Source organism: Cyrtonyx montezumae, unplaced genomic scaffold (genome assembly GCF_038088225.1).
Source record: "Cyrtonyx montezumae isolate F1298 unplaced genomic scaffold, pur_monq_1.0 scaffold_5, whole genome shotgun sequence".
NCBI lineage: Eukaryota > Metazoa > Chordata > Aves > Galliformes > Odontophoridae > Cyrtonyx > Cyrtonyx montezumae.
In genome coordinates, this window is record NW_027072056.1 from 14,775,715 (window position 1) to 14,791,272 (window position 15,558).

Here is a 15,558-nt window from a genome sequence, read left to right on the forward strand (position 1 = left end):
CTGGGAAGCAAAAGATGAATCATAAGGAGGATGGAGAGGGATGGAGGCAGATGCTGGTAACACCGTCCTTAATTTGGATGGGAAAGGATTGGGAGCTTTTATTAAATTGCCAGCACATTGTTCACTGTGACCTGGGCTTCGAGGTCTCACAGAGGTCACAGGAGATCCTAGACAGGACGGGATTTTGGATAGTGTGGAGAGCTATTTTCCCTCCCTTCTGCTATGGGCTGGCACTGCTTGGGCTAAATTTATAACCCTGTGGCGTGGGCCCTTCCAGGCAGCATGGCAGCCCTCACGTACCGTATCTGTCAGTTACGAATGTGTGAGCATTGTTAATGTGCTTTGCACAACTGGAATAACAGAGCTGACGGCCTTTGTGTTGCGGGAAGCAGCTTATCGTGATCCGTGCCCCTGCGACCTTCCAGCTGAACCACTGCTGCTGATTCATGTTGAGAGGGACTCCCTGACAGTCGGAGACTGTACAGTTAACCTCTTGGCATTAATACACAGTGCAATTAGAATAGATTTGTAGCCATCACCCAGTGCCAAACCACAAATGTGATTAAATATTTTAAGAGTCTTTCCATCAAAGCAGAAGGTAAATATCAAGTGTGCACACTTAAGAAGAAAATGGGCATCTGAGTTTTTTTTTTTTTCTTGCTGTGTTGAAGAGCGGTTGTTCCCTTTGCACCCAAATATAAAGTGCTGTCTGTAAAGTCATCAAATTGGTGTGACAGAATTTGAAAGAGTTGGGGTTGCTGCTGTTCCTGTGTTGGGTGGCACAGGAAAGCAATCAAAAGGTAAGGTGAATTAAATAGCTAAAATACCTTCATGGCAAATTCAACCATGTAGAGCATTTCTCTCTGTGCTTTTCTGGAAAGTACCAGCCCACGTTACACCACTCAGAATAAAACCAAGAGGAAGGTAGTTCTTCTTTGAGGGCACTTATTGCTTCCTTATAAAGGTTAATAATGAGAAGAGGAGTAAGAATGTGAAACTAAATAGTTAGGTTTGCTTCATTAAACAGCTTCTAAATATCAGCTTTACTGCTGGCTTCACTTGGGAAATAGCTCAGGGGTGGCAGGAAGCCTTGGAGCTCCTCAGCTTTGCTATATAGTGTGAGTATGTGATGAGGCACTGGCTCAGGCTGCCCAGGGAGGTGGTGGAGTCACTGACCCTGGGGGGTTCAAGAAACATGGAGATGTGGCACTGAAGGAGGTGGTTATGGGCACGGTGGGGATGGGTTGGGGTTGGAGTTGGCCATCTCAGAGCTCTTTTCCAACTTCATTGATTCTGTGGTTCTATGTTCCATGCTTTTTCTTCGCTGCTGTAGTCAGATGAGTAATATGTAGTTTGGTAATTCAGTGATCAACAGCTGCAGTATTGATTGGTTATAAGGAATCAGAACACAAGCTAAAATATCTCTGCCAGGAATTTCTGTTGGCTGACATTTTGTTCAAGCAGAGCTAAACACAGGAAAATAGTAATTGTTCTCCCTCTGTTTGCAAACACCGTGTTCAGTAGTCACAGGACAGGTGCTTTTGTTTATCTCACCAACATCTACGCATTCTCATCTGTGCTGCAGTGCACAGCTCAATCCTTACTAGAGCCGTGCACACTCCTGTGATGCATAGGAGAATTTTCATTTACATTTTGCAGAAAGCAGCCTCAGATTGGCATTACTTGCCTGGTGCAATCATCAGTGGCAAAGCGAGAGGGACAGTTCCCAAATCCAAGCTCTTCAGGTTCCTACTGACACCACCATGCTTCTTCAGCACTGAGTTTCCTCTTCTCTTCTAGGTGATCCCAATGCTTCCCAAGCTGCTCTGTGAGGAGTTGTGCAGTCTCAATCCCATGCGAGACCGGCTGACGTTCTCTGTGATATGGAAGTTGACTCCAGGAGGCAAGGTAACTTGAGCAGCAAAGCAGGCATCCTGCTCATCAGTCCTACCTCAGTGGCCAGACCATAACCTTGCAAACAGAGTGGTAAAAATGCCACCCCATAACTGCCAGCTGGATAGCAAAGGAGTTGTTGGTGAGCAGTAATAGAGGATGTAGGACTGTCCCTGCATCTTGTGTTAATGATGGCTGACTGATGAACAGTCTCACAATGTGACAGGGAAAGGAAGAGTATTTGTATGAGTTTTAGAAATGAAGGATTTCCAGCCCCATGCCAGGTCACCCATGCTTTTAATGTCGTATCTCCAGCAGCAAGTCCCAGCTAATAGTCTGGGACGAGATGTTTCTCCCTGAATCCAACTCTGCATTGTGCTCACAGGCAGTTATGCAGTGCGGTGAATAAAGATCCCTCTGTGATCTCCCTGGTAAACAGACTCTTTTATTCCTCATCTGTGCTGCAAATTATGTTGGTACATGTAAAGTGTGATAGCTCTTCAGCAGAGGCACAGCTCCATCCTCTGCATGCATTCAGCCTCCATGCCTACACAACGTGTTATTCCTAGAGATCAGCTGTGCAGCAAGCTGCCTTCACCTTTCTTGATTTCTGTATCTGACCCTCTCTTACACTCTTAGCAGCAACCCAGCAATCTCCTCTTAGGTGATCATTGGGTCCATGCTGTCCTAATGGATACTGAATCTTCTTTTATGCTTTAACAAAATGTGGTTGCAGTCCTGTATCTGTATCGCTCTGGCACTGAAGTGGATTTTATTTGTTCACTGTGAAAAACACTCCACTTCCCATTGCGACAGCATGATTACTCCTGGGACCTTCTAATTGTAGCTGCTTGGTGGGCCTTCTATTGACTCTGAGTGCTCTTTGAACAGTTAATAGTCAAGTCTTAATTAAAAGAAGCTTTTAATTACATTCTGCATCTTATTCTCTGCATTATACCCACTGTTTGCTTGTCAGCATTCATACTGACCCTGTCTGGCCAGTGAGGAGGTAGGAGGATCACAGCACCAAGTTTCTGCCCGAGGTGGCTGATCCCAGCAGGAGCAGTGCTCTGGAACATGGCCTGGGGAAGCAGACTGCCTGCAGGTGTCTCAGCAGTCAGATATCTCCTAGGAGGCTTTGTAGCAGGGCAACTTTGGCTGGGGTCAGTTGATGTGAAGAGGATCTTATCTCTGAAGTGGGACAGAATAGACCTCCTGCATTTCTTCTCTGAGCTCCTGCTGTCACTGCTCCAAAGCAAATACCTCCCTTGAATGTAACTGTTAAGGTGATGGAGTTTTTTGTTTATTATTTCTTTTCTAAAAATAATGCCAGGCTCAGCCCTCCTTGGAAGTGGGCACTTTCTTGTTTTTATGGCTTTTGCCTTCTGGCATCGTCATCTTTCCAGCGATCCATGAGCGTAAGAAAATGTTGCCTGAGAAGTGCTTAACGTAGTCCCATGGACTCCAGTGGGACAGTGTGACACAATGTGTCTGAGATGACTTTCCAAGGGCAAAGGCATTAATCATATTGCTTAGCCTGTGCTGTTCTTCAGATACAGAGCTGGGCGTTTTTGGGGACAGCGTAGCACGTTCCTGTTCAGATGCAGTCAAGAGAAAGATATTTGTAAACTAACGATGTAACTCTTCTGGTTACTGCCCATTGATGTTTGAAGCACAACCCTGAATGTAGCCTGCCTGAGATTTACATTCTTGTTGTGTTCCTGGGGCCCAATGTGCTGCATCTCTCGTCTTACAAGGAAGTGGGTGGAGCTCTGAAATATTTGGCCTCTTCTGAGCAAGCAGGAAAATAAGATTTTGTTGAAAGCTTCAAGTTCGGGCAGCAAAGCGGAAATCCAGTCCATTGCCTCCTGCAAGGAACAGAGCAAGTTCTTGGAAACCAATGGCAGGAAGCACCATGTAGCCTCTGACCTGGCTCCCACTGCTAGCCCGTGGACTGGAGAAAGTGCTCCTTCTTGGAGATACCCTTCCGGTTTGTGCTCAGTCCTTAGCTCTTTCCAGCATGCGTATATGGGGTGAAATTGACTCACCTGCATTATAAAGCAAAATGAAAGTGTTTTCCAAACGCAAAATATTTAGTTTGGAGCGCTTTTTAGTGCTCCAAAAAGGAAGTGAGAGCCAGAACTGATAGTGCCGTTTGGTGCAGAAGTTAGTAGCTGGAAGTGGAGAAGTTAATAGCTGGAGATGGAACAGCTGGCAGGGAAATAGGAGCAGCATCGGAAAGTGTTTGAACAGCAAGTTGAAAGTGTTGTCTATTGCAATTGGAGGTTCTGTAGAATTGTTCAGCTCAAGTGAAGACTGCTCAGCCTGTCTCCACAAGGAAAAGTGCCTTGGTGCCTGACCACCATCCGTTCCCTACTAAGTCTAAAGTGTCTGTTACCAGCTACTAATAATTTCCAAAGTCAATCTTTTAAAGAGCAGAGGTGCTTCTTCCACATCAAAGACCTCGCTTGTTTAATATCAGGGTTCAGTTCTTTCTTTTTAAGAAAAAAAAAGCAGTGTCCTTGAAGAGTCTGTTTTACAGATGGCTGTGCTCCACAGTCACTGTCACTTGCAGAATTTGCCTTATTCTTTAGTGCTGATGAAGGAGTGAGGTGTTACTTGTAGCTACGGTAGAATTACAATTCTCCACTCATTTGCTGAGCACTTGTGCTTTGAATGGTTGATCACAGACTGCATCCCTCTCCAGAGCCCTCCTCCTGCCAGTGCTCTCGACTTTTCTGAAGAGCCTTCAGCCCTTTGTCCCTCTGCACCTTCTCACTGGTTAGATGAGCTTTTGAGCTCTTATATATCTTTTTTGCTCTAAGGAATAATTTTGAATTGCTACTTTCACACTGGTTTTCTCTTACGAAGCTTAAAATGGGAGTGGCTTCTGGTTAAATTGGTTTAAATTTTGTAAGTGATATATCCATGATTTTCCTCTAGATTCTGAAATCATTTGGGAGCCTAAAGCATTTCTTGGCTTGAGTTTGGGCCTCATACCATAAGCTTTTTAGGATAATTAAGGGGTCGGTGGCTGTCCATCTCTCCTCCAGACCCACAAAAATGCTACTCAAGCACTTCCACAAGTGCCAGTCAGACACTGCAGTCCCCTGAAGCTTTGGGAAGACATGATCACACAACAGTCTTTTGGGGCCAGCCTCTCGTGTCTCACTGTTTAGACTTTAACTGAAGAAGTGAACTGCGATCCACTGTTTTCAGAGAAGAGATCCTTCTTTGCATGTGTGGGTGTCTCTGTCTGTTGCCACTCCTGCACTTAACTGAGCTTTGAGTCTGCTGGCTGATTTCTGCTGCAGTTCTTTATGAAAGAGGGAATCCAGGTAGGGAGAGAAGATTGGAACCGTTTCCAATGTGAAAGAAAGACTTTATCGTTCCTGTGCATGTTACTAGACACTAGAGAATCTAAAGAGCCTTCTGATTGCCTCAGTATGAGAAGATCTGAAAATCAGTGTTGAGGTCTGTTGTCTCTCTACTGTCAGTACAATTTCTCAAGCTTTTGTGCAGTGGAAGCCTTTATATCTACCTTTACTTTCCTGTATTGCAGATCCTTGATGAATGGTTTGGGCGGACAGTCATCTGCTCCTGTGCAAAGCTAAGCTACGACCATGCACAGAGCATGATAGAAAACCCTGGGAAGATGTTCTCACCTGAAGAACTGCCCCCTATCTCCCCTCAGCACTCAGTAGCTGAGGTCCAGCAAGCTGTGCTAAACCTGCATCGCATCGCCCAGTGCCTCCGCACGCAGCGCTTCATCGATGGAGCTCTGCGCCTAGACCAGGTGGGATTTGCTATTGTGTTCCTTCAGAATGTCTTTGTAGATCTAAAAACTCAAAAGGGAAAGCTAGGATGGAATAGGAAGGTGAGTTTGTGTGCCAGTGGCTATAAAAAAGGCATCCAATTGTGAACCAAAAGCGCCAAGTAGGATGAAAAGGGAAAAAAAAATGCTGTTTTTTGAGGAGTGGTCCATCTTCCAGTGTTTTTCAGAATCCTGAAACTGTAGCAAACTTGGTAAGTAACTTGTACAGCAAAAGAAATCACAGCAGTGTCATTCATTATCAAGCAGTTCAGGTATCCTTAGCGCACATCACACTGCGAATGGCTTAGCCTCCACATTTATTCCTGCTCTTGCAGTGCTCATGTTTTCCACCACTTTCATAGCAGTTCTCTGAACAAAGAAAATGACTAAAATGTTATCTAGACTAATATTTATAAGTGAGTGTTTTTCAGATGAGGAAATGTGAGTGAGAAGGTTTTGTATCTGGGACAGTTTAAATAGTCTTGTAGTGGTCGTAAAGTAGAAATGACCCATGCAACAAGTAGATGCAGAAATTTTAGATTACTGCAGCAAAAATACTCTGCATTTGAGGTTCAGCTGCTCTGAGGTGGCTTTGGACAGGTTTTGTAGATAGGAGATTCCTGTAATTTGTAGAACCCAATGGCCTTCCCGACCTGGAGACGAAGTCATCTCTTAGTATAAGGAAGCTCTATTGTTTCATATTGCAAAAGGAGCATGAATCAACATAATCATATTGCTGAGAAAGAAGTTAGCGTACCAAGATGTATAAACAGGGCTATTGTATGTGAGAGTTATGTTGCAATTCTTCCATTTTATTCAGGGCTGTAGTATTGTCTCCAGTTGTGGGAAAGCATGGTCTGATTGTAGAGAGTGAGAGCAACCAGTGTCTGTAATCAGTGAACTTCCTTGACAGAGCACCTGGCCCAGTCTGGTGGAGCTGCTGTGTTGAGGAAGCAATGTGGTGTCACCATTCCAGGACAAACAGGATGAGACATCCTTGTCTTGAATTTCAGTGGAGGAGATGGGGGTTATACTTCAAGATGAATGTTCTGATATAAGAGTTGTGGTGGCTAATGCTGCTTTGCCTGCATACGTTGAAGGTCCTTAAGGACTGGTTAGGAACACATAAGTAAGTCTGATGCCAAGAGCATTTGATCAGGGTCCTCTCTTGCTTGAAATAAATGATCTGTTCTTAAACTATTTTTGGAAATCAGACTCTCATTTTGAACTCATGCAGAGTTTGCTTAAACCTCTTTAGAAACAGAGGTTCACCTCATTGATGTTTATCATACAGTGGCTAATAAGCTGGGCTTTTGTTTCCAAGCACGCTGAGTGCTAGAGAAATGCAGTTTGCATTACATAAGTCATTACACAAGCTTAGTGTTGTGCTGAACGGACACCCTATGTGCTTGAATTTAGTACCTGTTATCAAACTAAACTCAGGATATGTTTTAAAACACTTGTGGCATTTTAAATGAGAGGATTTGGCAGGGAAACATCCTGTTCTGGAAATACCCCATAACAGATCAGTGGTGTTTTGTTTTGTTCTGTGCTGTTTTGGAGGAGCTGTGGAAGAGAATGTATTGAAGCATCACTTGTAAGATTTGGATTAAAAGCCACTTCTAAGGGCACCAGAAGGGGCTGATTCCCAGTCAGCCTGCTTCCTAGGCATCGTGATAAACTGGGTTATACTTCACAAGTGGCATTTTACACTGTACAGAATCTGTCTCCCCTGGCAAGAGTGTCAGAGTGAAAGTAATGGTCCTTGAGAAAGAGTGTATTTTAGTTCAGGGAATACTCTCACTGTAGTTACTCTTTTCAAGTACTGCCTTGATAGCTACATTTGATAAACGACATCCTCCTCGATGTATGGGAAAAGCTGTTAATGAAAGGCCTGAATAAAAACACTATTTGAGGGGTGTGTATGTGGACATATCCAGTGTATATGGCGGGACAAAGCAATCTGTAACTAGTAGACAAATGAGATTAGTCCCTCTGTCTTTGTTCCCCCATTTCCTTGAGTTTCCATGGAGGCAGCTCTGTGCAGGGTCTGACTTCCAGCCCCAGGGGTGGACCCGAATGGGAAACACACCTTTCTAATCTCTGGACCTCTCACTGATTTCCTGTGAGTAATGTAAATCCTGAACAATGGAAGACAAACTCCAGCAGGAAACTAGGGGCAATGAATTATCAGATTCCAAATAAATATGTGAGGAAAGGAAACGATCGTCCCATAGTATTAAGGGAGTGGGTGGCTGGGCATGGATGACTCCTATGCTTTTTTTTTTCCAAGGGATATGAGCCCTCTTCCTATACATTGCATTACGTTTGAGTTCTGCCTTGGGGTCACTCCCAACTGAATGGTGCTGAGCGTTTTTCCTACCTCCCATCCTGCCATTTTGCAGTGTGACATGCTCTTGTGCTTCCTGTTAGTATGAAGGAAATCACTAGGGGAAGAGTCTCCTTTCCTGCTTTGCCACTGGCCATGGTGGCCTCGGGCTGGTGTCCTCCCTGCCTGCCTCAGTTTCCCCTTAGCAGTGATATTCATTTCCCCTGTAGCATCCATGTAACTTAGGATCGATTCCTCAAAACTAAGGACATCTCTGTTTTGAAGCAATTCACGTTGGGTATTAGGAAAAATGTATTTTCAGAAGGAGTGGTGATGCACTGGCACAACTGCCCAGGGAGGTGGGGAAACCACCGTCCTGGAGGTGCTCAAGGACTGAGGAGCTGTGGCACTGAGGCACATAGTCAGAGGGCATGGTGGGGATGGGTTGACATTTGGGCTTAGTGATCTTTGTGGTCTTTTCCAACCTTGATGATTCTGTTATGGTGATGGGAAAGTTTCCTGTCAGAACACTGCTGCTGCATTTTTGTGACCTAGTGTGAGAGCAGCGTTTGCTTGCCCACAGTTCTCCTTCAGCGGTAATTTTAGAAGCAGGAATCTCTGTAGCTCAACGGTTGAAGAATATTTTTTTGGATAATGTGGGAATAGCACATCTGAATCACTCAGCAAACCTTGAGAAAAATTACAGATGTAGTTTGTGGTCCTGAAAGCTAAGGATTTGTCAATTCATTATCACTCTAGGGCTGCGAAATTGTGAATTCCTGCCTCACTTTGGTCCTGGCCATGGCAACCTACGGATCTGCCACTCTTTTTTTCTCTATTTCCTTCCAGAGGTCTGTAAGAGGGAAATCCTCCTCCACTAGATATTGTGTTTGAGGACCTTCTGTGCAACCCAGGCCACATGTGTGATGCTCTATGGGATCTTGCTGTTCCCATAGCCCTCTTCTGGGCTTTTTTCCCTAGCGTATGTTTATATAGCATATGTGATGGCTTGCTAGCTTCAGAAGGCAGCTGAGCACTTATTTTTAAAGGTTTAAAGTCTTTGCACCTTCAGCAGCTAAGGAGCTTACAAAACTTTGTCCACACAAATGGAGATTAATGTATTTCTTTTCCTTCTCCTTTGGAGCTGCAGCTTTAAGATGTAAAGGTAAGAGTTACTTTATGCTGTGGCTTTGAGCAAAAGTGTTCAGGTATTTATGGCATTGTCTGCTCCTTGCCTCCCTCCTGCCCTTCACCATGAAATGCCACCCCTCTGCTGTCCACTTGCAGCTCTCGGTGCACCCACGCTACAGAGTGGAGCAGGGATTTGACCTGGTTTAAAAACCAAAGTGAGTGCTCCTCACAACTTTTCTTTTTTTCCTGGCCGTGTTACTTTCAAGCTGGATCACTTCCCCAAACCACAGCTTTTAGAAACACTAGCCAGAGAATCAGATAGAAACTTGCTGTTAAAAAAGAACCATCAAGTTTATAGAAAAGCTCCTTAGCTCAAGCCTGCCTAGAGGAGACCTGCTGATAAATGGTTCTCTTTTTGGCTTCAGCAGTTTATAAATGAATCACGAGGACAGATGCCTACAAAGAGACAGGTTCAAAGGGATTTCAGTGCGTATTTAAAATGAGAATGCCCCGAGATGCTGATCTGTCTCTATGACAACTGTGTGAGCTGTGAGAGGTGGTTGTGCCGGTGATTCTGCCTTTGCCAATGCACTTAGACCTGTGTGCTCAAAATGTTGGCTTGGACCAAAGTTCATTGTGTGAGCAACCCAAGGCACATTTGCATTTGTTGGTGGCACTGAATTGTTTGATAGGATAGCTGTTCTCCTTCTTTTCTGCACAACAGGTGTTCAGCTTTGAAAGTGAACGTGAAAAAAAAGGAAGAAAGAAGGATAAAGATGGCAAGATGAGACTGTTATGCAAATACAAGGACAGAATTGGTAGCGAAGTGGTCTCACTTCTGCTTGTTCTCAGTGTGTATGCTGGGTCAACGTCACCTCGTCTGAGCAAGCACTGCTTTTCCCTGTGGGTTTCTTATTGTTTTGAATAACAGAAAGGCAGTAAAAACTGTGGTGGTGCACCTCTGCACCATGCTGGAGACCTTCCTTGTGTTCTATCCAGTGGCTGCTGGGGATAAGGAGAGAAGTGATCTTTGAGAAGAGTTGTGTTTAATTAAAATCGGTGGGACTCCCAAAGTAGTAGTGTTGCTGCTGCCGGAAATGTGGAAAAACAAACACAGGGACCCCCAGTACAGGAATGTGTGCTAGCAGCGTGCCAGCTCCAAAACTCCCAGGTGTATGCTGTACTGGATGAACTCACAGGCTCTGTGTGGTTTTTGAACCTCTCAGAATAGATTCTACTTGATGCAGACAGTTCTGAGAATCCAGCTACGCATAGGAGGTGGGGAGGAAGAGGTACATTGTACGTGCAGGATGTGACTTTGTATGCTGGGAAATTTTGGATTTCGTTGTGGCTACTGGGATAGGACAGAAGCACATTTTTAGACAGTAACTCCTGCTAATGCTGTTTGGTTGGAAGTCTCAAAAGTCAGAGATTAATTGCCATCACCACTAAAATTTTCCAATATGAGTAGTTGCTAGAAATAATTGAGACATTGTTTTGTTATATTTTCTGCTTCGTGTCTGTAAGGTAAGCATTCAGATCATCTCTTCTTTCTGCTCTATGCAGATAGTAAATGTTTCTACCAGGACAGCCAGTTAAGCAGCCATTGAGCACTGAATACAGTATATCCTATATGAACAGGAGGTGCTTTGGCTTGGAACTGTGCCTAGGTCCGATGGGAGTGTTGGTCAGTGGGTACCAAATTCCTCTCATGTTCAGTTCCCTTGGGATAAGTTGAGGTGTATACACAGCCACCTGGTTTGGCTTGGGAGAAAAAACAAAAGGCACGTTAATAAAATCTCAGAATTGCCATGATACCTCCCTACAGATGCTGCTACAGCCGTGGTGCATGGGGCAGGATGGGCTGTACGTACAGTGCTGTAAGATAAATGGAAATGCAGGCTGACAAGGGGCTTTCACTATTCACTTCCTGTCACAATTCTGCCATTGTCTAGTGCTTTTCTTTGATGTCTGGTTAAAGAGACGTTGCTGATACCCAGAATGGGGACAGCAGGTGCTGTGTGATCATTATGGACAGTTGCTTATACTGCATGATACATTAGGCAGCTGGGGGGATGTTGGATGTATTTGGAGATTAATTTCCTTTGGGGATTTAAAGTCTTTTGCATAGCCCCAGTTAATACATCAATATGAGCATCTAAGGCCGTAGCTGTCTTCTGGGAGGTGCTGCTCTTCCCTGCAGGAGTAATCAAAATGCATTTGCAAAGGTACATTAGTGAAGTAGGAAGGATTTTCAGAATGCCTTTTGTATGATAGCACAGGGAACACAGTCCTTCGCAGGCCAATGGGAAATGTCATCGTCATCAGGACCAGCCAGCAGCTCAGGTCAGGCACACCAACGAGGCGTTGTGAGGTCGTGTTATGGAGCTGGATCTGTGTGGGCTGAGCAGCTTTCTGTGTGCATGGAGATGTTTGCATTGCCAGCAGGCATTAGAATATTTTGATTAAGTCAGGATTTTGAGTAGAAAGCCTAATTGCTGTGGGTCTTTTACCCTGGGATTTTAATGAAGTCCTCCCAGGGGTGTGAGTGGGTTTGATGTCCTCGCGCATGTCCTGCCGTTCCCCGATCATTCTTTTAGAGCTGAGCAGCTGTGTCACAGCAGGAGCAGGTGGTGAAGTGGCCGAGCTGGCTCCAGCAGGAGCAGGGAGTGGGACATGGGAGCGTAGGGCTCGGCTGTGGTGCTGTGCTGGGAGCCACTGCAGCCAGATGTCAGGGCAGACACGGCCGGGGAGGAGCTCCCCACGCAGCCGTGCTCCAGCATTGATTTACCACCTGTAGCGCAACAGTGCGCTATGACTTTTTCTCTTCTTGCTGGAGTATTCCAGCTACTAACTGATGTGTTCAAGTACTTAGCTTTATTATAACCACCGCATACCAGAAGCTCCTCCAAAGTAAAAAACAAACAAACAAAAAAAAGTCTTTGATTTTGAGATGCTGTCACAGCAATAGCTTCATTCATCTGCCAGCATCAGAGCAGGTACCTACATGTGTCAGCCCGTGTGCTGCTATCCTGTGGAAATCTGTCGTGCTTGATCAAGGCTGAGTTGCAGCAGGCAGCACTACATGATGCTTTCCAAATGACTTAGTTTTATTCCATCAAGTGAATCCAGCCACTCATCAGCCACTGTAAAAGGGGGTGATGGGCAGCCATCGTGTGCTGACTTGCTGATAAGGCTGAAGGTGTTTGCAGGTGCTCCAAATTCACACATGAAAGAGATACCTCTTGGTGTCCTGGGCTGTCCAGTCACAGGTGGTTCGGCAGCCTGGGGTGACTCATGAGGACTTCAGACAGCGCTGAATGTCTCTAGATGAGGGAGAGGGCATCTGTTGTAAGTGGTGCCTTGGTGTGAAGGGATATGTCTCAAACATGAAGCTGTTAGCTCGTGGGTGAGCAGAGAGTTCAGTGCTTGATCTAGCTCTCACTGGTATTTTTGAGGTAAGTGGGAAGAGAAGTGGCTTCTGATGGTTGTACTCAGAGGTTCAAAACAGACAAACTGGTTCTAAATGTTTGTGTGGTGCTGCATATGGGGTGAGTGTTAGAAAAAAATTCTGATTTTGCATTTCTTACTGTGGAAACAATCCTGCTCTTGGTGTGTCTTGGCTTTCCAGTTGATTGTTGGTGTTTTTCTTACCCAGCGATGAACAGACGTCACCAGAAAGTCTTCAGTTGCTTCAGATTGCATTTATCACATATTTGAACAGAGACTTGACAAGGGTTTTTTTCAGGTATTAATTATTGCTGACGGCATGGCTAATCCATCATTCTCTTTAGATGGAGTCAGTGTGTGTTGAGTGATACAAGTTCAAATGTGATCAGCTTGCCGTAGGTGAAGATGTAGCAGCTCTTTGTCAGAGCCAGTTCTGTTTCACCTAGCAGTAAATGGAAGAAAGGCTAATTGTATAATGACAAAAGACAACATTTGGAAGGAGTTGAAAGATTCAGACGTTGCAGTTCTGTGATTCCTCATTTCAGTTCCCAAGTGAGAGTAGGGGGGAAAATTATTCTTTCTTTCCATGACCACAGTTCACTTTATCAAGTGTCTCTGGGCACGATCATTTCTCCTGAGCCCTGGGACACTTTATCTTTTCTCATGTAACATACAGATGCTGAAGTACAAAGAAGCTCAGAGAGCACCTGTGGTTTCCAGGGCCCTCTGAAATGGGCCTACAAGAGTTTTAGGCAAAATCCCAGCAGCTGAGCTGAGAATAGAGCCTGTTTTGCCTGATTTGAAGAAGCTAGCACTACTCAAGTCCATTTTTGGGTTTGTCTTTAAACTTTCCAAGTCCAAGCCCATGTCTCCTGAAACGATATGCCCTGCTAAAGTTTGCAGTGATTCATTGGGAGTGCATTTTGTTGAGCAACCCGTTGCTTTTGTTTTGAAAGCAAGTGACTGAGAATCTGTCTTTACTAATCTAGATCATTTATCTTGCACTTCTCTGCATCTTCACGTGGTAATAAGGAAGTTCTTTTAGCATATAAGTATAATTCAGAGCGTAGATTTCCCCTGAATATGTAATTGTGTAAGGTGGGACAGTGACACATAACTTCCTAGTTAAGATTTTTGGTCCACTTTGCACTTTGTTTATGAGATGTTGTCAGTACTTGTTATTGCATTAAGATCTCCTCCCTGCATGCACTCCATTGTGCAGTGCTTTGCTGGGTTGTAAAAGAGGCAGTGTGATGCCTTGGTGCTGCGTGCTCCCATCTCCAGACATAGCTATTGATTCCTCCCCAAATATACATATTCACAAGTTGCATTGTCAATACCTGAAAATCTGGTGGTATTAATCTATGCCCTTTTAAGGCATTGCCTCTTGCATTGCCTGGTTTGGATCTGGGCTGGTAGCAGATTTATTGCCAATTTTGTGTCAATTAATTACCTACAGAGTCAGTTGAAGTCCGTTGCCCGTCTGTGCTGGGCTTCTGTTAAATTGATGGCCACTTGAAAATGAAGCAAGAGGCAGTGAGAAAGTAGTCTCAGAGCTTTGCTAAGCTAGAGTGGTTTGAGAGCCATCACATCTGGAAGAAACCAGCCATGCAAAATCACCGTGAAAGGGTTTTGTGGGTGACTCCTTTAACTGGAATTGAAAAACTTGTTCCTGTCGCAGAAGTACAAACTTACCAAGCAGTCACATTTGTTTGTTTGTTTTAAAAACCAGCCTAGCCTGAGTGAAACAAATTGTGATTTGTGCCTTCCTTGACAATTGAAATAAATTGTTTGCATCATGGGATTTGATCCCTCTAATCCTGCTTTTCCTTGGGGACTGCGGAGCTGTAGCTTATTGTGTGTCTTCTGGCTGTGCTGGGATCAGCCCTCTGACAGAGACGTTCTCATTCCCATGCATCAACAGGAGGTTTTGCATTAGCTTTTTAAGGCTGCAGTTTCACCTCAATTTCAAGGTCTCTGTTTTAATCTCAAGACTCTCCTTTCTTTTCTGAGAGAGCTCCATTGATCCAGCCAGCGCTTTGCTTTTAATTAGCATGTTAGGGTAGGAGCTTACTCACAATGCTAGGAAATAAAATGCTTAAATGGCTAAAATGGGATTTAAAAAGATGCAATTTATTAAATGATCTCTCACAGTGATGTGTTTAGCAGGTATAGAAGAGCAAATGAACTAAACCAGGCTTTGGCATTTAGGAAAGTGAGTCATTTTTTCTGTTGCATCATGTATAAACTTTTCCCTTCTCGTGTATGGTATGGTTGAAATTACTTTGAGGTTTTGAATTTTCACTTCAACTCTCTGTTTTTTATTATTTTCAAACATTACTGAAAGTGATGGCTGATAGTCTTTAAACTGTGCTCACATTGCCTTGCTCTTTAGGGGTTTTGTTGGTTTTTTTTTAAGTAAGTCAACGGGCAGCATATATGTGGTTAAATGAGCCAGAGAGTTAATGATGAGGGCAAGAGGTAGCCCATCATAGTCCATGGTTGCAAACTGATGCTGGTGCAGCATGCTGAGGCAGCAGACAGGTGAGTCTTCTTTTCAAAGAATGCAAAAAAGTATGAAACATCCCACTGACATAGGGCCATCACAAGCAAGTGTGCTTTCTGCCGCTATGTCTTCCATGCTTCATGAAAACTTGAAGTCTTCAGTATCTTGAAGTCTTCAATGTCTCGAAGGCATTTGGTACTGAGGGAGGCCAGAGAGAAGTCTGGTATCTGAATGGAGTCTCCCCAGATTGGACACAGCACAGAAATAGCTGGTATCCACGTGCTGTACACACATGACGTACAGGTTTCATGGGGTGAAGGAATTCAGCAGGTGGAGCTGTGTTAAACCTTCCCTGCTCTGCTCCTTTTATTGCTCCATCAAGGAAGCTAATAGATGACCTTCCTTCCCTTGAGTTGAAAGCTCCCAGCTGCAGCT

At 44.4% G+C, this 15,558-nt stretch overlaps 1 protein-coding gene across 3 annotated transcripts in view; it reads left to right on the forward strand.

Annotated features, from left to right (window-relative positions):
• DIS3L2 (DIS3 like 3'-5' exoribonuclease 2) overlaps positions 1-15,558 on the forward strand; it is a 162,777-nt gene that overhangs the window by 107,456 nt on the left and 39,763 nt on the right. For all 3 annotated transcript variants that reach the window (XM_065748085.1, XM_065748084.1, XM_065748086.1), the window contains 2 exons: positions 1,801-1,908; positions 5,456-5,689. In XM_065748085.1, coding sequence (XP_065604157.1) covers positions 1,801-1,908; positions 5,456-5,689 — 342 coding nt within the window. The remainder of the gene's footprint in view (positions 1-1,800; positions 1,909-5,455; positions 5,690-15,558) is intronic.